The sequence below is a fragment of the Panthera tigris genome, chromosome C1 (genome assembly GCF_018350195.1).
Source record: "Panthera tigris isolate Pti1 chromosome C1, P.tigris_Pti1_mat1.1, whole genome shotgun sequence".
NCBI lineage: Eukaryota > Metazoa > Chordata > Mammalia > Carnivora > Felidae > Panthera > Panthera tigris.
Window position 1 is genome coordinate 167,993,005 of NC_056667.1, and position 26,127 is coordinate 168,019,131.

The 26,127-nt window shown below is 40.2% G+C and overlaps 1 protein-coding gene across 1 annotated transcript in view; it reads right to left on the bottom strand.

Moving 5' to 3' along the window:
• The window catches only part of CERKL (ceramide kinase like), a 104,711-nt gene extending 88,885 nt beyond the window's left edge, over positions 1-15,826 (bottom strand). Inside the window, exon 1 of the mRNA XM_042994844.1 lies at positions 15,589-15,826. Within this exon, the coding sequence (XP_042850778.1) occupies positions 15,589-15,826 (238 nt within the window). The remainder of the gene's footprint in view (positions 1-15,588) is intronic.
• Between the last annotated feature and the right edge of the window lie 10,301 nt (positions 15,827-26,127).

Sequence of the window (26,127 nt, forward strand, 5' to 3'; positions counted from 1 at the left end):
ACCATGCATTAACCATTATATTAAAATTCAAAAAGAAAAAAGTACCTCTTACTGTTAACAGGAATTTGGAAGAGGCGGTAAAATGACTTTCAGGGTTGGAAAAGATTTAGCTAAACGAGTGAATCCACCTGTCATGGACTGAATTGTGTCCCCCAACTCCAAAATTCAGATGTTGAAGCCCTAACCCCCAATGTGACTCTATTTGAAGACAGAGCTTTTGAGTAATTAAGGTTAACTTAGGTCATAAGGGTGGTACCCTAACCTGACAGGACAGGTATCCTTATGAGAAGAGGAAGAAACCAGGCTCTTTTTCCCCATGTGCACACAGAAGGCAGGCCACATGAGGGCACAGGAAGAACAAATGAAAACCTAAGGAAGGATATAGGTCTGCCAGGGCTGCCATAACAAAACGCCGCATGCTGGTGACCTTTCGTCTTATCATCATATCAAACGAAAGATGACAGAGAAACTGATCAAATGTCTTTGTTCCTTCTAAAAGCTTTACTTGCCTCGTTTATCATTAGTTAGAACACCAGACTTACACAGAGAAGACACTATTTTAGGTGAGAATTCATCAAAATAGCAAGCGATACAATCTGGCCCAGAGAAGGCAGGTGAAGTTAAGTGAGAAATGTGTGTAAGCTTTGAAAGCATCATTTACATTTCTCTCTCATGTCGCCTCTCTATAGCATTAAATAGAAAATCTTTCCAAAGTCCTTGATATTTTTGCTCCCACCAGAACTAGAACCAGTGCCTCTTTGAGTTTCCAAACCCAGGGGGGCTGAGCACCGCTATGCCTGGGAAACTGGTGTCAAGACTGACCCAGAATTAAATGGAGACAGGACAATCTGAAAAGGTCCACCAGAGCCCAGAAATGATCAACTAGAAAAATGACCCTTCGTCTGCCTTCACACTTCACTCTCCCCTGCTGCCCCTAACACAGCCTCTTCCCGAGAGCTCAAATGTGGATTTAAGGGGCTGAGGGGACAGCTTTAAGAAAGTCCCATATGGAGGAATACTTTGCCGCAAGCAAAATACTCCCCCCTTCTTACACCACTCATCCTAGTGTTTGTCCTCCCCCAGGCTCCCACATGATTTAAGAGTCTTAGAAAAGGGCTCTGGAGTATGCAGACAAAAAAAGAGAAGAGGCAGGGGAACAGAGCTTTTTCTGTGAATTTTTCTCAAGTTACAACTGCTGGACATCTTGCTTTTCCCCTGTATCACTTGAAATCTTAACCATTTTTAAGCTAAACCATCTTCAGATATTAAAATACCATCTGAAATAAGAAATATGTAATACTAAATTTGGTATTTTAAGGGCAGGGTTAAAGAAAGTTATGCAAATAAGGAGTTTATTTGAATAATTTATTGCAAAGAGCAACACATCATCCTTCACAAGTGTTTCCACAGCCTCTATTGTTCTTAACCAGTTTCTGGATCTTTCCCCTTCCCAAACATTAAATAAGTTCCTCACCTTAAATTATTTTCTATTTTTTACATGATTTTCTAGATTATCCATAAACCTTGAGAGGTGTTAATAAAATTCAGTGGTTACGAGAACTATTTAATCTAGAAATATGTATTATCCTAAGACGCCATTAGATTTATTCTCATATATAGGGATCAGGGAAACAAATGAAAGAAATCCAATTATTTAAGACAGTAATCCTTTAACACTGGGATTTTGTTTTAATTATGAAGAGTGTGTCTTATTAAAAACAAAACAAAGCTTTGTCCTTCAAGGGAGAAACCCCATGTTTCTCTAGTGAACATGCATAAAAGATTTCCTAAAGAATGCATCAACAAATTATTTTTGCTATTTTTCCATTTCCCATGATATAATGGGACTTCTTAAAAAGAGCATCAAGTAAATAGTTATGGGCCCACCTGCTCATGATGTCATACCAGGCACCATAAAATGTTCTTGGAAACATGCTTAATTCTGCTTCCCCTCTTCCACCCCACCATGATCATACAGACAAAATTCCCTGCACTAAAAACTAATGACAACAAAAAGCATAGACAGTAAAGTAAAACCACTAAACAGTCTCTATACTTCAAATACAACTCCAGATATACCCAACATCTGAAAACCATGAACATCCCCTATCCCTGTGGTTCCTCCGATGTCTCACATAGGGTAGGGGGGACAGAGGCATGGAAACTAGTAAATGGCCTGCTCTGTAAGAGGCAAGAAAAGTCACTGGGGACTTCACTTAGATGGTCCAATACCCATCCTACCCAGAGGTAAACTAAACCATAATTTGGGGGAATTATACTCCCCTTTGGGTCCAGGCCACCAGCTCACTTAAATGGTTGAGCCTTGGGCCCAGAAGGCTGAGGGAAATCCCTCTTTCTCAAGGGACATTGAGGCCCCTGCCTCTCCTATTTCAGGCCTAAAAGAAAGCTGCTTAGGCACTCAACATAGTCTCGCTTGGTATTACCACTGAAAGTAAAGCTTTCAGTAACCCTTTCACCCATCACAGAACCAAGTTTTGGCATAAAAAGCACACAGACATCACCAAGGCCAAAGATGAGCCACAGCAGGGCCAGCACCTCAGGTAACTGGCAAGGACCTCCACTCAGTTTCAGCCAAGGGATGGCAAACAGGGGACAGAAGGTTGTCCTAATGACATAAGTCACCCAAGGGACAAAGAGAGCCTAAAAGCAGCAAGGGTGACTGAATGAGCACAGAGATGTAAATGAGGACATGTTTAGAGTCTAAAGGAGTCCAACAGCTGATTCATGGAAAAGAGGAGAAAATAAAAGTAAGCTGTTCTAGTTATTATTTGAACATAGACATCAACTATGGTTAAGACTATTACCTCATATATATTTACTCTGTTGGGTTTAGATTTGGTGTAAAATGTCTAGGTAAGAAAATTTTATACACAGTGTCATCTAATAAAATAAAGGGAATTGGAAAAAAATTCTGTTTATATGTTTTCCACTGGAAAACATGAACCAATATTGCTATTCAGAGACAGTTCTTTCATTTTGATGTTTTAAGTACCATAAATATACAGCCGTATTGCTTTCTTTGAATCAATAGCTAGGTCTTGGGGAAAAAAAGTAGAATAAACAAAGAGGAAGCAGAAAAGAAAATTCCAGATAATGGAAATGTGTGATCTTTGCTTTCTGGTCAGGGTCATACCAAAGTAAAAGAAGGGATCCCACCTATAATAGAATCAATAGCTCATATTCTCTACAGGTTTTTCCAATATCCTAAAGCAAAGATTTCACAACGTCATAGAAAATTTTCTTTTCCTTTGCCTGCCCTTCTAAACCCATCGAAGATACTAAGAAAGATTAGCAATGAGCACAGGATATGAATTAATGATATGCCACAACTAGTACACATTTTTATAAAACTCAGAGTAATTTCAGAACCATTAGAAAGCAATTTTGGACCTAAAATTTTGGATCCTAAAGGATCCACTAAAAGGGCTCTTTTCTATTTTAAAGTATCAATGACAAAAAAGTTAAAACAGCAACCATGAAAAGATATTTTTAAAATAACGTGCATGGACGACTTCAGTTTCTTTCTGAATTATGCCATGAATGTTATTAATTAATATCAACAGCATAAGAAACCAGACAGCCTACTATAATGAAATACTGTATAGTCACATTAAAAAAGTGACTGACAGGTCAAATTCTAAAAAAGAAACAGTAGATACCACCACAAAACTAGCAGATGTTTCTTGAGGTCATTTGTACAAAAACATAAGCATATGTTAAAGAAATCTGACACTATCATGGAATCAGTTGGTGTCTAAAATAATAGCAGCTCCTTATGGCAATATGGTAATATCCGTATCAAATGCACAACACATTATGTTGCAACAGTATGTGCAGACAAAAGAGCATCAGTGGCAGCAATAATGACCAGTGCTTTCATTAAGGTGAAAAAATAAAATTAGTGGGTTATATCCAGGGCATGCTATTGTTTAATGGTAAACTGAACATGACAAACAGTAGGTTGAATTTTCAGAGTTCGCATTTAACTGATTTTATTGAGACTCTAATCAAGGCAGAATATTAACCAAATAAGAACCCTAAAGGTTTTCTAGGAGCCTCTAAGATGGGTTTTCTGATTTCTTCAGGCTACCAAGAATAATGGTGAAGACAGCTCTTATTTTCATACCTAATGATAATACTTGATAAGTCTGGGACATGAACAGGAATTCTTCAGTTCAAAATCAATGCATTTAACCTGGTGTCCTATACTCTGTATTTAAGCAATTGGTAACTGCTAGGTGACTATTGTAATGTAAAACTGCAAATAATTTATTAAGTGTATTATCAACCTCAACCTCAGAAGTCTGAGACCTTCTATGGTATTTCTTTGGAACTAGTCCTATCGCCCCAAAGTATACAATGCACACAACCGATGCTAATTGTTATAGACTAAAGATCTTTCAAAAGTCAAAGCCAAAAGGCATTGAATAACTTTTTATACTAATTGTTGGGACTCACGTTATACCGTAGCAAAGTTACATTTGAAAAGGCTCTTAGAATTTCAATGACATAGTTTGCATCTAATGCTTCTGCATGGAAGAATGAATCTGGCATACACCTAACAAAGTGCTCAAGTATCAAGAAAATTGGAGTAATATTAGGCTCACCCATAAGATGTTTCCATGGCATGAAGCCCTGTGACAGAGTAGGCTTAGTCCTGTAAAACATCCAAGTAACCTGGAAAATGACAGATTAGTCTCTAATGCAAAAGCCAGAATACCAAGATATTTTTCCCCAAATGTGAAAAATGCTAATTCTAAGAAATGGAAATATGATTTTTAGAGAAAACTTTATTCCTACTTCTAAAATAAGAGATTATCGATCAAATCCCATGACAAAAGTCTATCTATATTTTTTTAGTATACCCTAAGTATTTAAATAAATTATCTAAAGTAACTGGGTTATGGATGGGATTTTAAAAATGCATTATATCCGAGATTTTAACTATAATAAGCTTCTACCTATAGAATGAAAACAACAACAAAACATACACTGTCTTCCTTTACACTTTCAATACAAGAAAACATGGCTAAAACATAAGGAAACCAATATACGCTAACAGTTGTTCAGTTTTATTGATCTTATTCCTCCTGCACAGATGGACATAGAAAGTACTTTGAATTATGTGTAACATTCAGTACACTTAAAAGTCTAACAGAATATTTGTACTAGACAAAAAACTGATCTTACGAAATGAATTTTTTCGGAGTTTAAAATGATATAGAAGTTCTTTTCTACATATAAAAATTGATGTGTTCATTTTTTTCATTTCAGTAATACCTAAATATTATGGCTGCATAAAGATCATAACCTTATTTCCAATATTTAATGAACAATGTTTTCCAAAAATACCTTTAAATTTTAAGTAGCCTCAACCGAATAAGAAACAGGACACAAGAGACATCCCAAGGCTCACGAAAAACACAGACCTTAGGCTTGATAGAGTTCAACGTACAGTCCCTTCAGAAGCCATTTCTCCAGCTTATGCATTCAATTTTAAGCTTTCAATTTCCTTTATGTTTGGACATTTTGCTAGTCACCAGCATAGTTGATGCATGGTACAATACATGTCAAGTAAGATACTTTCTCATTTTGCTGATCTGAGAATTTTAGCAGTGTTCAGTATCCATTCCATCATTCAAGTTAAAAATCTCGGCATCACCATGGTTTCCTCCCCTTCCCTCAAGTTCCACATCCTCCAAATTCTCTGACAATATCCCTTCACTTAGCCTCACATTTCCATTCTCCCTGCCACATACACACTATTCCTGGATCTTCTGGTATACTAGTCACTGAAATAGGCTCTCCAGTGTACTGCCCATTTAAAATCCATCCTGGTTCCATGATGGTCTTCTCAAAACCCAAACTCACTTAAAGAACAAAAACCTTCAGATTTTGCTACCCCTTAGGTTTAGACACCAACTTCCTAGCCTGTTATTCAGGGCCTTATACAAACCACTGACTTATCACCAAGCACTGTCATCTCTTCCATTAACACTCTCTTCACAGACTATGGTCTTATTTTCCAAATGGGTCAAAGCATGCTCTCCTGATATTCCCCCTGCCAAAAAAGTTATCATTTTCCTAGAACGGTTTCCTTACTCTTTTGTGTTGCCAATCCCTAGCCATGCTTCAAGGCCCATATTCAAGTTTACCCTCACATTCCTCTGTACCATTACCTGACCTCTTCCTCCGCCTCCCAACAAAATGATTTTCTCCTTTAGTTACATTTCCATGTATGTGTATAACGCCCTATAATATCTCAATTGCACATAAAATAGACCATCAGTAATTTTGCTGGTAAATCTTCCTGCAGATTATGAATACTTGGAAGCAAAAACTATGTCAAATTGATTATAGCATCTCTGGAACCTATCAGAAAACTCAGCACATAGTAGGTGCTCCCTAACTGGGGAAGAAAGAAGCTAAAAGTATGAATGATTTAATGAGAAAAACACAAATTAAAACTATGCTGAGATACCCTTTCTCATCAGATAGGTTTTTTAGAAGTTTCACAATATACTCTTTAGAAGAAACTTCACAGAAACAGGTGCCCTGATACAACAATGACACAAAGGCAAAATAGTACGATTCTTATGAGGTAATTTGGAAATACTGAGCAAGGTATACAGGCAGGCATGGAGTGCATGGAAGATCTTTGCATGTTCTACTCAACTTTGCTGTGAACCTAAAACGTAACTCTAAAAAATAAAATCTAATAAAAATTACATACGCATTTATTCTTTTAGTCAACAATCCCACTTCTAGGAATCTATTCCAAAAATATACTGAAAAAAAATCAAATGGACACATAAGGTTTTTCATTACACCACTATTTTCCATGGCAAAAAAAGGCTAGAAACAACCCAATCTTTCCATAAACTATAGTACACAATAGATTTTTGTGCAGATATAAAAGGAAACGTAGACTCTCACCCTAGAGTGATATGCCAGATATATTGTTAATTTAAAAAGAAAGTAAGGTGGAAAAAAAAATATGGTATGCTACCATGCATTTAAGGAAGTGGGGTAGGAGTTGGGTAAGGAGAATATATATACATATGCATATAAGTATATACACATACACGATTGCTTATATTTACAAAAGAACAACCCCAAAATTTGAAAAGACAAATAAGCTTACCTATAATAGGAAGGAAGAAAAGGGTAGAAAGGACACAGATAAAAAGTTATACTTCCCAGAATATAGTTTGTTTAGTAAGTTTGAGTCTGGAACCCTATAAATAGTTTATATAATTACAAAATAAAATTGAATTTTAAAGAAGTAATGCCAAAAATCAAAAACAAATGTAAATAGACAATTCTGCATCCTGGGTTGAGGATATAACATCACAGATAGGGAGGACTGTAAGCGTCTTTAAAACACAGTAATTTGGAACACCTGGGTGGCTTAGTCGGTTAAGCGTCCAACTTCAGCTCAGGTCAAGATCTCACAGTTCGTGGGTTCGAGCCCTGCATTGGCCTCTATGCTGACAGCTCAGAGCTTGGAGCCTGCTTCACATTCCATGTCTCCCTCTGTCTCTGCCCCTCCCCTGCTTGTACTCTGTATCTCTCAAAAATAAATAAAACATTAAAAGCATTTTTTTAAAACCCCAGTAATTTGACTACACACAGCACATACCCTGGTATGTACTCTATACACAACAATAAAAAATTACAGAATGATCTTAAATGACTTTCAGAAGTTGTACTGTTAATGGTAGCATTGGTGTTGTTATTCTGTGATTTACACATGTTACAAGATAAAGCAAATGAGCAATGATATGGTTAGCAATGATACTGTTGACTTAGAAATCAAGATTTTAAGGATAGCAGAAAGGAGACAAAGTAAACACCTTTTAGTCCTGAATTTCAACTGGAAGTATCAGCATAATTCCATGATGTGCTTTCTTTTTGAAAGAAAAATACATACTTCCTTGCTGTTTCTGAAAAAACTGGAAAACGGAAAATATTAGCAATGAGCACAGCTGGACCTCAAATTGTGGTCTCTAAATACCCCTACTCAAAGGAACTAAGCTTCCTTTTAATGATCAGGTTGATGCTATGTCTGGGGCATGACATGTAGATTAGCCTGGAATATCTTGTCATTCAAGAAAGCTATCAGAGACAGCCAAGGGAATGTCAAAAAAACTTAGAAGTCAACTTGGAGGGGTTCCCATACATCCAAAATGCCAGAAATTAGGACAATTTGAGAATCAGTAAGAACTGGCATTGCTGCAAATTGAAGCCTATTTAATACATTTGAATACCTGAGTTCATAACGATGACAGTAAACCTCACTGGTCACTGCAGCTGCCGTCCTGTCCCTTTGAGGAAGAACTTTCCTTTCTGCTGCAAAGAGTGTAGTTAGCTAACAGCCAGCCTCCAGCTGTTGGTCCCTTCAAGGCTTCTCCTAAGCTTTGTTGCTGAGGTCACACTGTTCCCATGACTAAACACAGCTGATGTTTGGCTATTTATGCTCAAGGCAGGACTCTTAATGGGCAGTCTTTTCCCCCAAAATCTCACCATAGGTAAGCAGAGACCTGACCAGATATGCATCATGGGCCAAGGCTCTCCCTGCCCCTGCCTGCCTTATCCTCCTTTTATAGGTCTCAGAGTCACAAGGGTATCCCTCCCAATCTGTCTCCCCCCACCTTTTATCTTTCCCAGACATGTGCCCCCAGTAGACATCTCCTATTCCTACAGGAGAGACAGAGAGAGACAGAGCGTAAGAAGGGGAGGGGCAGAGAGACAGGGAGACACAGAATCCAAAGCAGGCTCCAAGCAGTCAGCACAAAGCCTGACATGGGGCTCAAACTCACAAACTGGGAGATCATGACCTGAGCTGAAGTCAGACACTTAATCTACTGAGCCACCCAGCTGTATCCCTAGTCTTTTAAACAACGATGGTCCGTTCTCCCAAATTGCAGAGGGCACAAAAATGCCTAGTCAAGGCAATACTATCCTCCTGAATACCCAAAGTATCTGTCAACCCCTCTACCTACTGCCATGGCTCTTTGATTCTTTAGCTTTACGTTTAGACTTCTGCAAGTCACTTCAGATCTTCCCGCTTCAGACAATCCCATCTGGATTTACCTCTCTGGTTTACTGACCTTGATCCAGCCATTGGACCCTCAATTTTTAAGTCCCTTGGCTTCAGCACAAGTACTGTTCCCCACTCCTAGGAAGGTATTTATGTGCCAATTGTAGCCCCAAAGATCCCATGTAGGGGAGGGCAAAAAGAAGGGGGACATAATAGATCAAGTTTTTCAAAGTACTTGCCTTCAGATAGTGCCACATGGTTAAGGAATAACATTAATATGCAGACTCCTCGGGGGTCAAGGTACACAGGCCAGGGCAGTTATTTTGTATATACTATTTTTATAGTAAGAAAGAGATTAAGTTTGCTGAATTTCAGTTCAAATAATAACTATGAGGAATAATACAATTTTTATAGACAAGACTTCAACTTTACTATCAAATGATTTGCAATAAACAAAGTATTTTTTGTATTCACAAAATACGTGAAAGGACTTTGCCACTTTGACATTTCTGGATTAAGTGGATTTATCCTTAAATAGGTAGCTCAGGTCGTATAACCATATCAATTGTACATTAAGATTTGAAATTTTACCTTCCTATAAAGATTAAAACCAATACCTAGGAATAAAGGAAATAAACGATTTCAACTCTGCATGCATTAAAGCCAGGGTGTCCAATGTGATCACCACTAGCCATATGCAGCTATCAAATTAAAATTAAATAAAAATTCAGTTATTCAGTCACACTAGCCACATTTCAGGTATAATAGCCACACATGGATGGTGCAATCTGGACAGTTCAGATACAGAACATTCCATCACCACAGAAAATTTAACTCCACGGTCATGCTTTAGAGATCCATTCTGCATTTGTTTCTCTGTGTGGACCAATTTACTTTAATGAAAAGCTAATATTTATACAATATAACTACTTAATATTTATATAATAGGTTAACAGACCTTCCAAAGCATTTAAAAACTTCATTAACAGTACATGCAGTTACAGGGTGAGCTTGATTTTTCACACCCATCTTTTAAAAATTCCTTCAAATTTGACAGTGTAGGAACAGATTGTCAATTTTTTTAAAGAAGTATTTTCTTAACATGTACACTGATGAATCAAAGCATCAGGTTTTACTGAGTAATTAATCCTTCAATAATTCACATAACAGGTCATTTTGGGGTTTAACCCCTGCTTCCATTATTTCTGACCACAAGGTCCACCGACAGATGTCTCACTTTGGATGTACACAACAGAAGACTGGGATCTGTTTCACGTACATCTGTTCCCAAACAGCTTAGGCAGATTAATACTTAGAATGTACCCAGCTCTGCTAAGTCCCAAACAACCATTTACTCTTGTTTTTAAATTATTTTCTCATTTTCACATTTTCCCACACTAACTTTCACATTGGTAAGTTTCCAGCAAATATAAAGCAAATCATTTTAACTCTCATAAAAGAGACCCTTAATTTGTAGCCCAGCTTTCTCAGATTTTCTGGTTACTGCTCTCCTTCAACTCAGCTAAGAGCTGAGTTACAAACAACCCTTTCGAAAAACCTAACATGAAATTGTGTAACCTGCAGTAGTAAGTCCATGAAAAATAGAGATTTTTAAGCCCTAAGATTTGAAACTCTTTGTTTTTAATATTTAAAACATAATTTTCAGATGCTAATCAGACATACTGTAAAATCCTTGCCCTGAACTTTGATTAAAAGGTAGAGGAAATGAGGGGCACCTGGGTGGCTCAGTCGGCTAAGCATCCAACTTCAGCTCAGGTCACGATCTCACAGTTCATGGGTTTGAGCCCCATGTCGGGCTCTGTGCTGACCACTCAGAGCCTAGAGCCTGCTTCAGATTCTGTGTCTCCCGCTCTCTCTCTGCCCCTCCCCTGCTCACATTCTGTCTCTCTCTTGCTCTCTGAAATAAACATTAAAAAACAACTTTTTTTTAAGGTAGAGGAAATGGATATCGAAGCTAAGCTAGTCCTTTTGCCCATGAAAAGTCTGATGACTAGCTTGACCAATAATTTTCTATCAGAAAATGGTTTCTTCCTCTCTCAAGGCAGGCCCTGTGCTGAGATGACCCTCACACCTCTCATCACTATGCCCTGAAGCTGGGGAAGGGGAGCAAGGGGCCCATATTTCCCATGTTTCTTCTAATTAGAAGTTCATGAGGGTGGAGAAGCTCCTGCTGGAAAATACAACACCTCCTCCCACACATCACACTGTTGACCCTTGAGCATTCAAACCAGAGACTTACCTACGATGTCCTAACATCTGAAGTCAATAAAAATAGGTATTTTCTTTAAAATGCAACTTGAGAGTTGGTTTTCAATGATTATATACAGCTGGTCCTTAAACAATGCAAGGGTTAGGGGTGGTGACCCACATACAGTCAAAAGTCTACGTCTACCTCTGGACTCCCCCAAAACTTACTAATAGCCTACTGTTGACCAGAAGCCCTACCCATGATATGGTTAAGACATACTTTGTATGCTAAATGTATTGTATACTGTATTCTTGCAACAAAGCTACAAAAAAATGTCAAGAAAATCTTAAAAGATTTGTAGTGCTGTACTGCATCAAAAAAAAAAAAAAAAAAAAGAAAGAAAGAAAAACTCGTGTGTAAGTAGACCTATACAGTTCCAACCAAAGTTGTTCAAGAGTCAACTGTAATATAAATGCCTCATTCTGCAGATGAAAAAGTGGAATTAAGTTACTTGCCCAAAGTCAGTTATGGTCCTGTTAGTCGCAGACAAGACCTCATTATCCTTTGGTGCCCACTCCTGAAAATGTTCCTACATCACAGACAGGAGAGTACAGACAGCTGGAGCAGGGAGCCTATAAAAGATCCCATCGTGTTTTTCCTAGGTCAAGGTGCTATCCATTAGTAAATGGTCAAGTTCCCACTGTGAAATGGCAGACACATTTGTGGGCATTTGGCATTCGTGTCACAGAAATTCCTAAATTGATCATTCTTAACTGTACTAAAATTTGAGCTTAATACAGTGTAATCCTACGCATTACTAACTCTCCTCACCCGTAGCTTTTCCTTTTTGGGAAAGCATTATCACCCAGTCACACAGTACAGTAAGCAGATCCCGATTTGGGGATGCACAAAAATGCTTCTATCTTCTGCTTCCATCTAACATTTCAAATAGAAGCTTACTACTTGCTAAGCAAACATGCCTAGAAATTTGTCCTTGGCTGAGATTTAGAACAATGCCAACAGGCAATCTGTGATATTTTTGAAAATATTGAACTCGGAATGTATTTGATCCAGTAAGAGCACAAGTGAAGGGCTACATTATAAAATATGCAGAGTTGTCTAATACATCTGCCCATGTTACCTTCCTGTGCGCCCTTAATTTTTGACACCTTATTCCCCAATTTCAGAGACCGTTGGGGGCTACCCACACTGTGGTACTACCCTTGATCTGCTTTGCCTGGTCTGGGTTCCATGCCCCAGACTTGCCTGACTTTTCTCACGAAGCCTCAAAGAATTCACCTGATCCCTCTATTTCTTCTGGATTCTGTTCCTTTCTAGGTCACAGCTAACTCAGTAATTACTTTATGCTCACATGCATAAACTCATGATTTCACAAATGGTCAAATTTTAAGATTCCAATAGAAAGATCATTAAGCAGTTTGTGGTTAACATTTCCTGAACAGATGATGCCCTTTTGTGTACACATTTTGTATCATAGTGGTGGCATCCTGGTCAATCTATGTCCAGGTCAGTGCTTACCACCTTGCAGCTTAGCACGATGGAACCTTCTGGCCAGGATACCCACAGTGGAGAAGTAGGCCAACATTAGCTTAAGAATGTTTTTATAGAAAAGAATTCCAATACCTTAACAAAAAGGGAGAGGATACTCTTGCAGGTGATGAAAAGTCACAAGTAGCTGTGTAGTCAGTAGTACAACACAGTAGGCAAAAGTAAGGCTCATGAGGCCAGTTAACAAATTCATTCAACAATGGTTTTCGTGTCAGGTACTCTTCCAGGTACCGACAGCAAACAAAACAGGTTCTGAACAGCTTTCCTTTTCCCCATCTAGATCCAGTCTGAGAGTTAAACCATCAGCTCTCCTGCTTCTCAGACCTTCAGATTTGGTCTGAATTATACCACTGACTTTCCCAGTTCTCCAGTTTGCAAATGGCACACGGTGGTAGAGCTCAGCCTCTGTAACCCCATGGTAGATGTCCTCAAACATACAGCCAAGCTTCTGTTTCCCTGGGGAACCCCAAGACACACATCATTACAAATTTGTCAAAACCCACAGAATGTACGACACCAAGAGCGAACCGTAACATCAACTATGGACTCGGGAGATGATGTGTTCACGTAGGTTCATGAATCGTAACAAACGTACCTCTGATGAGGAATGTGGATAATGGAGGAGGCCGTGCATGTGTAGGGGGCAGAGAACATATGGGAGATCTCTGTACCTTTTGCTCAATGTTGCAGTGAACCTAAAATTGCTCTAAAAAACGAAATCTACTTTTAAACGCAGCAACTAAGGTACTCTGAGATTCAAAAACTGAGTGGTGTTGCAAATATTTCCTATGTATGATCTAATAAGGCCCGGTGATCCCACACCTCTCCACCCCCACCCTTCCTGGAGCCGCCAGTCACGGGCCCGGGACCAATAGACCCATGGTCTCCCCTACTACATCCTCCTATACCCCGTCCTCCCAAGCATGGTAACCTTGACACAACTTATCCTTTATTATCTGGACAATCTCCTTGGTCTTTCAGCATGCACATCTAAACTAATTCTACATCAGAGATCATTTCATTTAAATATACCTCTTACTCCCTTTTCTTTTCCCCCACTCCTTTTACTAGGTAAATCATCTGTTTATAAATATAGGTTTGGGGTGCCTTGGTGGCTCAGTCAGTTAAGCAGCCGACTTTGGCTCCGGTCATGATCTCACAGTCAGTGAGTTCAAGCCCCACGTCGGGCTCTGGGCTGATGGCTCAGAGCCTGGAGCCTGTTTTGGATTCTGTGTCTCCCTCTCTCTGACCCTCCCCCCTTCATGCTCTGTCTCTCTCTGTCTCAAAAATAAATAAACGTTAAAAAAAAATTAAAAAAAAATATATATAAATATAGGTTCTTAACTAAGGTGCTAGGATTCCGTACTTCCAATTTTAAAGGCCTGAAGAAGTTTGCACACTAGGCCTTCATTAAGAAAAAATACACCTAGGTGAAAAAAGTAAGGGGTTTCGAGCAAAGTTTAAAAAAACAATCAAAACTTTCAACCTGTATAGTTTTTAAATTCTACTTTCATGAACACAAAGCAAGCCTGCTTTTCCTCCATCACCACCTAATTTACAACAGCATTTCTTTTTTCGTGTCATTATTTGCCTTTTTGTGTCCCAGTACCGCAACACTTATTTATATGAGCTCTCACTGAGCAAGGTCTCGTTTTAAATTCTGTAGTATTTCACCTTCATTGTAGGTTAAGCTGGCTCTTGTAGGCTAACCTAAACTTCATATAACTTAGAAACTTCTAGATCTTCCAAATTCAAACGGACTTAAAAACTTCACGGAATAATTCTACATCCATATCCCTCGGTTTTAACTCAGAGGTTCAATAAAACATTCTACCTTGGTTTTCATGACACCTGAAAACATTTTAATTAAGGTAGAAGGTAATTTTAGTTAAGCCTACTCAGTGCATTTGTTAGCTTTTTTTGCACGGGAAACTTTAGAACAGTGGCATGTTTCTATACTTTACTAGAAGTAGTACAGGGCGCCTGGTTTTGCAACGGAAGGCAATGTTTTAAAAATAATTTAAGTTTGTATTTAGCCAGGAGAGACAGTGTCACATCGAAGGTTTTTTGAGCAATCTTCTCTCGACGAAGACTTGAAATAGTTGTTGTAAATACAGCACTGTAACATTTCCAAATAACTAAAGTCAAGTCAATAAAAGGTGAGTGCGATAAGCAGCATGAGGACTTTAAAGTCAACACTTAAAAAAAAAAAAAAATCAAGGGTTTCTACGTAGGTAGAGAGCTTAATTCTAGACAAGGCAAGGAATGTGAGGGATGGAGAAGTCCAGAGGGCCCAAAAGGGGATTAAAGTTTCGGAAGTCAACAAAGTGAGAGTTCGATTCAGAACCCACGTGTAGATGTACTCTGTAAAGTGGTTATACTTTCAGGGGACGGGCAGAGGTTGATGGATTCAAACTCCACCAGTTTGGAGCGAAGGAGAGGACCTTCCCGAAGTTTGGAAAACACCGGCCCTTTGGGGCTCAATTCTTTTTTCGGCCTCCTAGAGCAGAAGCTGACCGTGACTTTGCTCCAGGGAATGCACCCAGAGGCGGGGAGCCAGGCGGGCGGGGCGGGTAGCCTGGGGCCCCCGGGGCCGCGAGGAGACTAGACTGCTCTCCCCAGTTCGGAAGGAGCGGGCGGGGGCTTCGCGACGCGGGGGGGAGGAGCCTGGGGAGGGCGGAGAGGAGGCGCGGGCGAAGGTGCAGGGAGGAGGCAAGGCTGGAGGTTAAGGTGCCGGGACACTCACCCGCGGGGCGCTCGGGTTGGATGGGCCGCCACCTGAGGGCCCGCTCGCTCAGCACCACGTCACAGCTGCTCCTCCCGATCTCGAAGATGCCACGCAGCAGGATCTGCCCGGCCGCCGCCTCCGGCTGCAGCTGGGACGCCCACAGCGCCGAGGGCACCGCGGCCGCCGCCGGGGGCGCTTCCTCCTCCGGGCCGCCCTCCAGGGCGCTCACCCGGCCGCCGCGCCTCCCCCGAGGCATGGCGGAGACGCTAGCTGAGCAGCAGCCTGGGGTCTGGGGAGGCCTTTGGAGGCGGAGGTGGAGGCCGCGGCAGCCTCGGCTCGATCTGCGTCCGGCGCTGCCACAGCAACCGCGCGCGGGGCAGAGACCCAGGAGGGAGGCGGGGCAGGCAGGCGGGGCCGCCCGGACCTAGTCCGGCACCTTGGGCCGCCGGCTTCGGGTCGCTGCCGCTCACTACTAAAGGTCTCCAGTGCAGGCAGACGAAGAAGTGGCTCCCTCCGCCTAGCCCTCCCTGTTCAGTAGGATTTAGTGCACTGCGTTTCCCACAGTTCTGTACGCACTCCCTTCTCAAACTTACCCCCTGGGCATCTTGTTAAAATGCAGTTTCTTACTGTTGAGGTCTGAGAGGAGGCCCAAAAGGCTGTATTGCTAAGAAGCCCCGGGATGACGGCGACCCCCATGCCACTGGTCCTCGGGACACACTTTGAGTGGCAAGGGCTTCTCGTTTCCCCACCTGCTTCCCAGTGGGCTCCCTCAGAAGGCAGAGGTCATGCTATATAACCGTGCTGGCACACCCCCGGTAGTTAGCTGATCTTATGCACCTGGTAGAGAGAGCTCATTTCCCAAAAGCCCCGAGAGGAAGCCAAAGTCTCTGGTTTACATTCACAGATTCTCACCTGACAAACAGAAGGTGCCTTATCATAATGAGCACTGAGTAATGTTTAGAATTGTTGAATCGTTATATTGTCCTCCTGAAACTAATATATTGGATGATAACTATACTGGAATAGGAAAAAAAAAAAAACACCTTAATGAATAAAAGGTGCCTTTGTGCTGTCAGTGTTGAGGGTCCTAATTGCAAAGGAGGAAGATTTCTCCTTTGCAAACTCGTCTTTGCCTGGATCTGGCACTCTCTGGAGGGAGATTACAAGCAGCGGGGCTTGTTCTCTGGAAGGCTGTTGCTACAGTGTAGTGTTACCTGCAAATGGAGAGAGCCCTGGGGGGTGGGTTTATCCTTCCCTTTCTTCTGATAGTAGAGATTCATGAAATTAGCTGATAATTTGTTAGCACAGAGTCTGGAGGCTTCGGTTCTCAACTGTGGCTGCACGTTGGAGTTACCGGTAGGGAGTTGAAAAAAAATCCAGAGGCCCAGGCTACACTTGAAGACAATTAAATTGGAATCTCTGGGATGGGACCCAGACTTCAGGAGTTTTTAAAGCCCTCCAGGTGATTCCAGTGTTCAGCTAGGCCGGAGAATCACTGCCGAAAGCAGTGTATTCACAGGGAGCTGACAAATTGTGACAATGAAACAGAGAAACGGAGTTCTCTGGAAGAGGAGCATCATGGGAGGTCAGTCAGCAGCCTTTTTAGAAAGTCAGAATAATTGTATCAAGAAAACGGTAGGGGTGAGGGAGGTAAAGAGCAAACTGAGTTTGAAGACTCGTGGATGTAGCTCCAGGGTGCTGGTGCCCAACCAGTGACTTCAGCTACGCAAGCTCCTCTCATTCTCTTCTTGTCCTGCTCACACCGCAAAGCCAGACAGAAGAGCACATGGTAGCAGGAGTGTCTCAAGGTTCTCTGCTCAAACTTGGATTTCAAACAACCAGGGAGGGAGACTGGAGGCCTAGCCAAATCCCTTTCAGAGCCGAAGCGCCTGTGTGCCAGTTAAGCTGGGACTCTCACCGCTTAATGCTCTGAAAACAAATCCCCAAGCTTCCAAGCGAAGCAGGGAAGAGCCTCTGTTTGATCTGATGGCAGAGAGCTGTTTCTTGGAGCAGAAGTGCAGCTGCTGCTGAACCCACGCAGGCTTCAGGTGGCTCAGCCCAGCAGTCACTCCTGGGGAGGTTGGTGCCCTTGCGGAAGGAGTTGCTGCTCTGGAGTCAGCATCTTGTATTCACAGCTGTTGGACCCTCAACACAGAGCTCACTGGCATTTTCAAAGCTCACTGAGAGCCAGGGCAAATAGGCCAAGGCAGTGGCTACTTCTTAGGACCTTTACAAGTTGCCCTTTCTCCTGCTTCAGTAGGTCAGAGTCAGAAACACTGGCTTTATGTTTCTTGAGGATGAAAGTAATGGCTGTGCTCTGGTCTTTCCCCTTGATGAGCTGTCCCCTCCCAGGGCTCTGAAGGTTGCAGTGCCCATGGTCTCTGTCCTCAGGATTAGCCACACGGGCATCAGCACCATGGCTTCCCATTCTCCTCAGGGCTCCTTGAGAGATGTCACCAGCTCTAATCACTCCCCTGAACTTGAGGCTCTATGTCCAACTGCTTACCTGACATCACCACTTGGCTGTCCAATAACCATCAGAAACATATCTAAAACCAAATCTATGATTTTCCATTATAAACCTATCCTTCCCAGAACTTTCCAAATATCAGCAAATAGGTTCATCAAAATCCTTGATGTCATTCTTATTTCTTCTCATTGTCTCAGGCCTCACATCCAATCCGCTGGCAGATCCTGTCAATTCCATCTGCAAAAGACACTCCTTTCAGCCTGTTGCTTTCCCAGTCTGTGCCCCTATACCTCTCACCTGGACAACATCAACAACCTCCCAGCTCTTTGCTTTCCCTTTTGCCTATACTGCCTCCTCCAGCTCAGAGTCTATTTTCCACCTGGCAATCACATTGCTCCTTTTTAAAAATAACAAAATCATATCATTTCCTGCTCACAACCTTCTTCTGATCTCCCATCACTCTTGGAACAAACTCAAAATTCTTGGCAAGTGCACAAGGCCCTACATAATCTGGGCTCTGGTTACCTTTCTGAGGTCACTTACTCATACCCTCCACCTTGCTCACTCACACAAGCCTCCATACTAGTCCTCGGACACACTGAGACTAGTCCCTTCTCAGGGCATTTGACTTGCTGCTTCCTCTCGCTGGAATGCTTTTCCAGCCAGCCAACCAGATGGCTCCCTCCTTCTGCTGAAAGATTACCATCTCTAAGAGACCACTGCTGACCCTCCTCCGTCATTCACCTTCCCGTAACTGTGTGTATTAGTTTTCTATTACAGCTGCAACAAATTGCCATTAACTCAGTGGCTTAAAACAACACAAATGTTTTATCTGACATTGCCAGGGGTCAGAAATCCAAATTTGGCTTCACTGGACTAAAATCAAGGCATCAACAGGCTTGAGTTCCTCCTGAAGGCTCCAGGGAAGAATTCATTTCCTTGTCTTTTCCAGCTTCTAGAGGTGGCCTGGATTTCTTGGTTCATGGCCCCTTCTTCCATCTTCAAAGCCAGCAGCCAAGCATCTTCTCTCTGCTTCCATCCTTCTATCTTCTGTTTCTGACTCTGACCTTCTTCCCTCCCTATTATAAGGATCCTTGTGGTTACATTGGACCCATCTGGATAATCATTAACTGCATCTTCAAAGTCCCTTTTGCTGTGGAAGGTAACACATTCACAGGTTGTGGGGACTAGGACATAGATATTTTCAGGCCACCATTCATCTACTATCTCCTGCTTTATTTTCCTTTACATCCCTTATTACCTCTTGCTGTATGTTTACTTATTTGTTTATTGTCTAGATTTCCCATTGAATGAGTTAATGCACTTAGTAACAGTGCTGGAATACAAGAAACAATAAATGTTAAGTGTTATTATTGTTGCTAGAATAAAAGTTCCTTGATGTCAGAGAATTTATCTTGTTCTTCATTAAATTCTCAAGTACTGGCACAGGGCTTAGCATGTAGTATGTGCTCAAGAAATATCTGAAAGAATGAATGAATTCCTTTAACACTTATTTGTAATAATAGTGTTAAAGTACCTCAATAGTTTTCTCCCTAGTTCTTAAGGATCAGTTGTCCCATAAGTGGTACATATATATGATCCACTAATGCATGAAAATTGCTCTCTGAAAATTTTCAGGCAGCTTCCTGAACATCGCTTTCCCTGCTTTGGATGAAACTTGGGGATTAGTTTTCAGAGCACTAAACATTAAGAGTCCTAATATAACAGGCACATGGTTGCTGTATGTTTGGAAGATATTTGGCTAGATCTGGAAATAGAATCTCCACCCCTGTTGTTGTTGTTTTGTTTGTTGTTTTTTTTTGTTTGTTTTTTTTTTTTTTTTTTTAGAAATTCATGTCTGAGCAAAAGACTTTGAAAAATTCTCTGCTATTAACATTGTTTTCAGGATATCATTAAATATCTGGGCAAATCCAGGAGATTTAGACGTAATGGGACAGCCTCCTGAAGTCAGGGACACCTTAGTTCCACAGATGGAGGCCGATGAAGTTACAGCCCGCTGAGACATCAAGATCTACTGCATTAAGGGCAGGGGCAAAGAATTCTGATGCCTGAGCTTTGGCCAGTGGATAATCTTAGATCACTCCCTTTAATCTCGCACAGTCTCTGTTGGCTTCAAAGTTTGGAGTTTGTGTGAGCAATAATTGAGTACCTGTGTTATCAAATTACCATCAACATCGTCTTTTGCAAACTCCAGTTTACTTTAGAGAACAGTTTTTATTAAGGACTGCTCCATGCAGGTAGAACATAATACAAACTCCCACCATGGCGTAGGAGACTCCTTATGATCTGACTCCTGCCCACCCACTCAAACCCCATCTCCTATCATTTTTCTTCCATTCTTTCTATACTTGTGTCCAACTACACTGGCCTTCTTTCCATTATTCAATTAAACCAAATTTAGTCCTCATGCAGGGCCTCTGCTGTTGTTATTTATTCTGTGTGGAACAATCTTTATTATGGCATGGCTTTGCATGGTGCCCAGGTCAACTTCGTGTCACCTTCTCAGAGGCTCTTCCCTGGCCAGTTATAAGTTTACTCCTACTCAATGTTATTTTCCTCATTGTACTTCCCACTATCTGAGTGTATGTCATTGGTTTTTTTGTTCACTTCTTTTCTGTCTGTCTCCCTTTTCCATCAGATGGGTACCTCAATGACAGCAGTGACCTGGTATGCTTGCTTATGGCTCTATCTCATGCCTAAAGAGTGCCTTGAGAAGAATAAATGCTCAATAAACGTTCATTGAATCCATAAAGGAATAAATTGAGTTCCTGCATTAATTGTTGGTATCACTGAACATATTGTATCTCATGGGTAAGGGAAAAAAAAATTCAGGACATATTTAATTTCTCCGTATCAACATACATTGTAGGTGAAGTGAGCTTTAATTGTGTCCAGCTCTCAGTAATTTCTTTTTTTTTTCTTTTCTAATTTTTTAATGTTTATTTTTTGAGAGAGAGAGAGAGAGAGAGAGAGAGAGAGAGAAAATTCTAAGCAGGCTCTGCTCTTTCAGAGCAGAGCCCAACATGGAACTCGAACTCACCAACCACTAGATCATGACCTGAGCTGGAGTCAGGGGCTTAACAGAGTGAGCCACCCGGGGGCCCCTCTCAGGTGTTTCTAATGCAAAATGGGAACCTTGCCAAAGGAGCCTCCCTCTCATCCTGAGTGGACATTTTGTCAGAATGTTCCTGCTGTTCTGGCCTCTGCTGCCTAAAAGGTAGAGGGCAAAATGTCTCTGCAAAAATTACAGAATCAGATTCAAAGTCCAGATCACATAGGTTTTTTGTGCTCCTTGTATTCTGGGAAACTGTGAACTACAAATATAAGTTATCGGCCCCCACACGTCAACATACAATGGGAAGAGGTGCAGAGAATAACCACAGTAAATGCTCCCACTGGAAAACCGAGGGTGGGGGTAAGGGTGGGGCAGAAAGCACATCACAATCACTTGTTCAGAGCAATTCTGAGATTCAAGCAGGCATGTGTTGCTAGATCACATGTTCCTTATCTCACGTCCAGCTCTGTTCCCTAGGAGAGGTTCTCTAATTCACTGTTCTCCACAGCTCTTAGCTCCAACCTCTGCGATTTTGGTTCTGCCCTTTATACCATTCTTCTTTTTGACAAGAAATTGCCCACGATGACAGCTGAGTCGTTTTTCAGCCTTTTTTTATCCGTAAAAAGTTGGAGGTCAAGAGGCTTCTTTTAATTTTGAAGTGTTAGTCCAAATGTGTATAACTCCTTTAGAAATTTTGTAAGCTTTATGTTGTTCATATATATATATGTATATATGATATATGATATTTGTGCATATATATATAAATTCATATTCTATAATATTATACAGGAGCTATTTCCACAAATCTCTTTGATATTAGTCCCTCTATACTTTGGACTCCAAGTCAGAATATTGGGGTATAATTGTAATGTTTTTAGAATTACTTTTGTCTAGGGAAACTGTGTCTTCCAACCATACCTTTGTTTGAGGCTTGACCTGAAGACTTATTTAACTGGAAGCAGCCTGAATTTCGTCTTTGATTTGAGGCCACTTCTTGCTCTTCGAATATTTTTTAAGCCAGACTGTCTGTCCTGGGCCTTCTATAGCTCCTCTGAACTATGCTTGTTTGTCACTTTTTGATAAGACCTAAAAGAAGCCAAATAACGCAATATTCTTCCAAAGAAAAGAAAAGAAAAAAAGATTAAAAGCAAGATAGCATCCCAGATTTATATAAACTAAAACTTATGATTAATTGAATACCTTCAGAAGATATAATCAGTAACTGGTATCTTGAGCAATCAAAATAGTCAACTAATGAGATGTGTTGCCCTAAGCAACTAAAGTTGGAGTGGCTTGAACTCACAAACTATGAGATCATGACCTGAGCTGAGGTCAGTTGCTTAACCGACTGAGCCGCCCAGGTACCCCTATCCTTGGGTTTTAAGCTTACAAGGAGAGTATTGGCTCAGGCCCTAAATAACCTGGAACAGGTAGATAGAACTTTTAGAGGTCCTGGCAATTAAATTCACTTGGACCATATTATTAAAGATATTTTATGTGGGGCACCTGAGTTGCTCAGTTGGTTAAGCGTCCAGCTTCAGCTCAGGTTATGATCTAGCAGTTTGTGGATTCAAGCCCCGCATCAGGCTCTGTGCTGACAGCTCAGAGCCTGGAGCCTGCTTCAGATTCTGTGCCTCCTCTTTCTGCCCCTCCCCTGCTTGCACTCGGTCTCTCTCTGTCTCTCAAAAATAAATAAACATTAAAAAAAAAGATATTTTATGTAATTTTGCATGTCATAGAATTGTATGTTAAATGCTTGTAAAACAGGGAAAATGTTATATTTTTCTTTTGAGAGGTCCATCTATTAGTATACATGCTGCCCCCACATATAGAATAAATATGGCATTTTTCACATGAAGAATAAATGGCAGTTTGTATTTTTAAATTCTATAAATATAGATATATTTATAAATTCTAGGCTAAGAATTTTAAACAAAATCATCCTTAAATTATTAAGTAGGCCCATTCACACTTCACTAAATCTAGATGTCAGTTTAATAATTCACATGAATAAAAACCAATAAACTTTAACATAATTCAGATGCTTATGAAATAGCTATTATTTGTCAGCTTGTTCAAATATCAAACCTAGTATTAACTGAAATAAGCTAGTAGTTATGTATTGTGTCACTAAAACTTCATGGTAATATTCTCACAAGAATTCAAATGAACTCTCCCATATTTATGCATGTTTAACATGAGTTTATTGTAGACTTTAGCATATGTATTGGCTTCCTAGAATGGCTATACCAAATGACCACAAACTGGGGAGCTTTAAAATAACAGAAATGTATTGCTCACAGTTTTGAAGACCAAGGTCCAGAATTAAAGAGTCTGCAGATTTGGTTCCTTCTTGGGGAGTCAGAAGGAAAATCTGTTTCATGCCACTCTTCTAGCTCCTGGTGACTGCTGACAATTCGTGCAGATCTTGGTGAATAGATATGTCAGTCCAATCTCTGCCTATATCTCCATTCTCCCTGTGTGTTCTGTCTGCATGTTCCATCCTCTTCTAATAAAGACATCAGTCCTCTTCTTATAACGACTACTTGAATCCAGTATGACCTCATCTTAATTTACATCTTATACATTAGGATGTGTTACTTGGATACTGTTTCCAAATAAGATCACACTCTGAATTTCTGGCTGGACATGAATTTTGGGGAATTGGGGGATGGGACTCTTTAACTCAGTACTATATATATATATATATATATATATATATATATATATATATATATATATCAAATGCATGTTTGTGTATATATACATGTTTATGTATATATATATATATATATATATATATATATAACAAATGCATGCATATTTTATATATGTGTGTGTTTTTTCCTTGGCAATGTATTTTAAGATAAGTGTGTTATTGTTAATTAGGCAAAAATGAAACCTTGGGAAGCAAAAGATCTCTTTCCTCAATATTTTTAACATGCTGGCCAGAGTAAAGGAAACATTAAAATAGAGTTTCTATAACCAAAAATCTCATGTTGGAATTTAAAAGTATATAATAAGCAGCCTTGCCTCTGTTAACTAGGAAATTCTTCCAGTAAAGAAACATTTTGATAAATAACCCTACTTATCTTCTGGTTATAATTTGCATGCATTTGTTACTATTGTTTGCTGTGTATTTAATCATCATCTGGAGTAAAGCTGATTCAGTTACCTAACAATGACAAGTGATGTTAGCCCAACTCTCCTTTTTAAAATGCTTTATTACCCTCTCTAGTCTTGGATGTGAACATTTCTTGGTCACATACCTGCAACCTACCACAGATTATAAATTTATAATGCCCTACTATGAGGAGACTAGCCCTACCATTGTTAGTGACACCAGCGGTAAGGAATTAACAGTCTCTTAAGCATTGTAATACCCCTTCATTGACGTCACCGAAAGTGGGGATGATCTTCTAACTGACATCATTTAGAAAGAACACTAAAGAAATAATAGTGATGTGCTAGGTTTACACAGTGAACATTTTGAAGTAGAAATTATAGGTTAGGTAATTCAGCAGCATTTACCTCAACCAGGAACACACACTGTGTATTAACACAAAGATGTGTATTAATACAATGATTATAAAGAACATTAGCTGTCCTTTCATTTTCAGTGATTTTAAACAAAATCACCTCTCAAGAATACTGATCCTTTGATGTTTCTGGTCCCTAAACACCTCTCCTAATAATTTATATGCAGTGCTAAGATGAATACCTGATGTTGCTAAAAACAACCACTCTGTGTTCTTCTTTCATTTGTGTTGTATTGACAAAGACGATACATTCCCCATAAACTTAACCACTTTTCTGTTCTAATTGATACTTTGAAAGAAGATAAATTTAACAAGTAACTATTGTGATGATACAGTACTCTCTTTTATATTGTGTATTTCTACTTCCGCGCTATCATCTACCTATGAGTAACCTATTTTACTTTTTATTTGTTGAACATTACTCAAATTCTCAAACTCATTGCTAGACTACAAAGTACTTATGGGTTAGATTCTGGTCTGCTGTCATCTAAATTCTTCAACGATGGTAAGGAAGTTCGGGACAATTTTATGTAACACCAACAAGAACAAGAACAATTGCTGGAAGAATGATGAACACAAAGGAAAAAGGTAGCATGCAAGCTCTTAAAGAATTTTTTTAAAAAAGCAGGGTCTGAAAAGAGCCTACAACATTTTAGTTCCTCTTTTATTACAGTTCCAAAATCATACTTAACAAATTGATGTTAACAAAAAGAAAGAACTGCTAACTCATGACTTTTATCCTAAAGCGGAGTGGGGGTAGGGCTGTTTGGTGCTATGTAGTACGAAATTCATTTCAATTGTTCTCTTTTTCTAGAATTAATGCTTATAACTTTCACTGAGTTGAGCATCATTTGTGGTCCTCTCCCACTCTCAACTGACCTGATTTATAACATAGGTTTGGCATTAGAGTAGTGTGGTTTGATTTTCTTGTAATGTTAATACGTATCCAGGATCTCCTAGGTCTTCTAAGCACCAGCGAAACAACAAACAAGGGACAAGGCTTCTGTCCTTATGAAGCCCACCGTCTACCAGGAGAGAGATGAGTTAACAAAAACAAAACAAATAAGGAAGCAAGATAACATCAGATAAATGCTCTGGAAAAGGGAATGGGCAAAATAATTTTGATTTTGGTGAGATTGAAAGTGGTTGAATACTTCAGCTAGGGATTTGGGGAAGCGGTGTTTGTGCTAGAACCTAAATGAAGAAAGGAAACCAGTAATGCAAGGATCTAGGTATCCCAGGTTCCTGCAGTCATTCATCTGTAAAATAAGGCATATGGCTGCTTTGGTTATGAAATGTGTAAATTAATAAAGAGCAGAGAGTACTGACCCAGTAAGCCTGTGAGGCCATCCTCTGTAGATGTGTCTTTAAGACATCAAAGCCTAAAGCAGGGTTAGCTTTTAATCTTGTTAACAGCAAAATGAGTTATCAAGTTGCCTCATCAATGTGAGATAAAATTTATTCTCTTATCT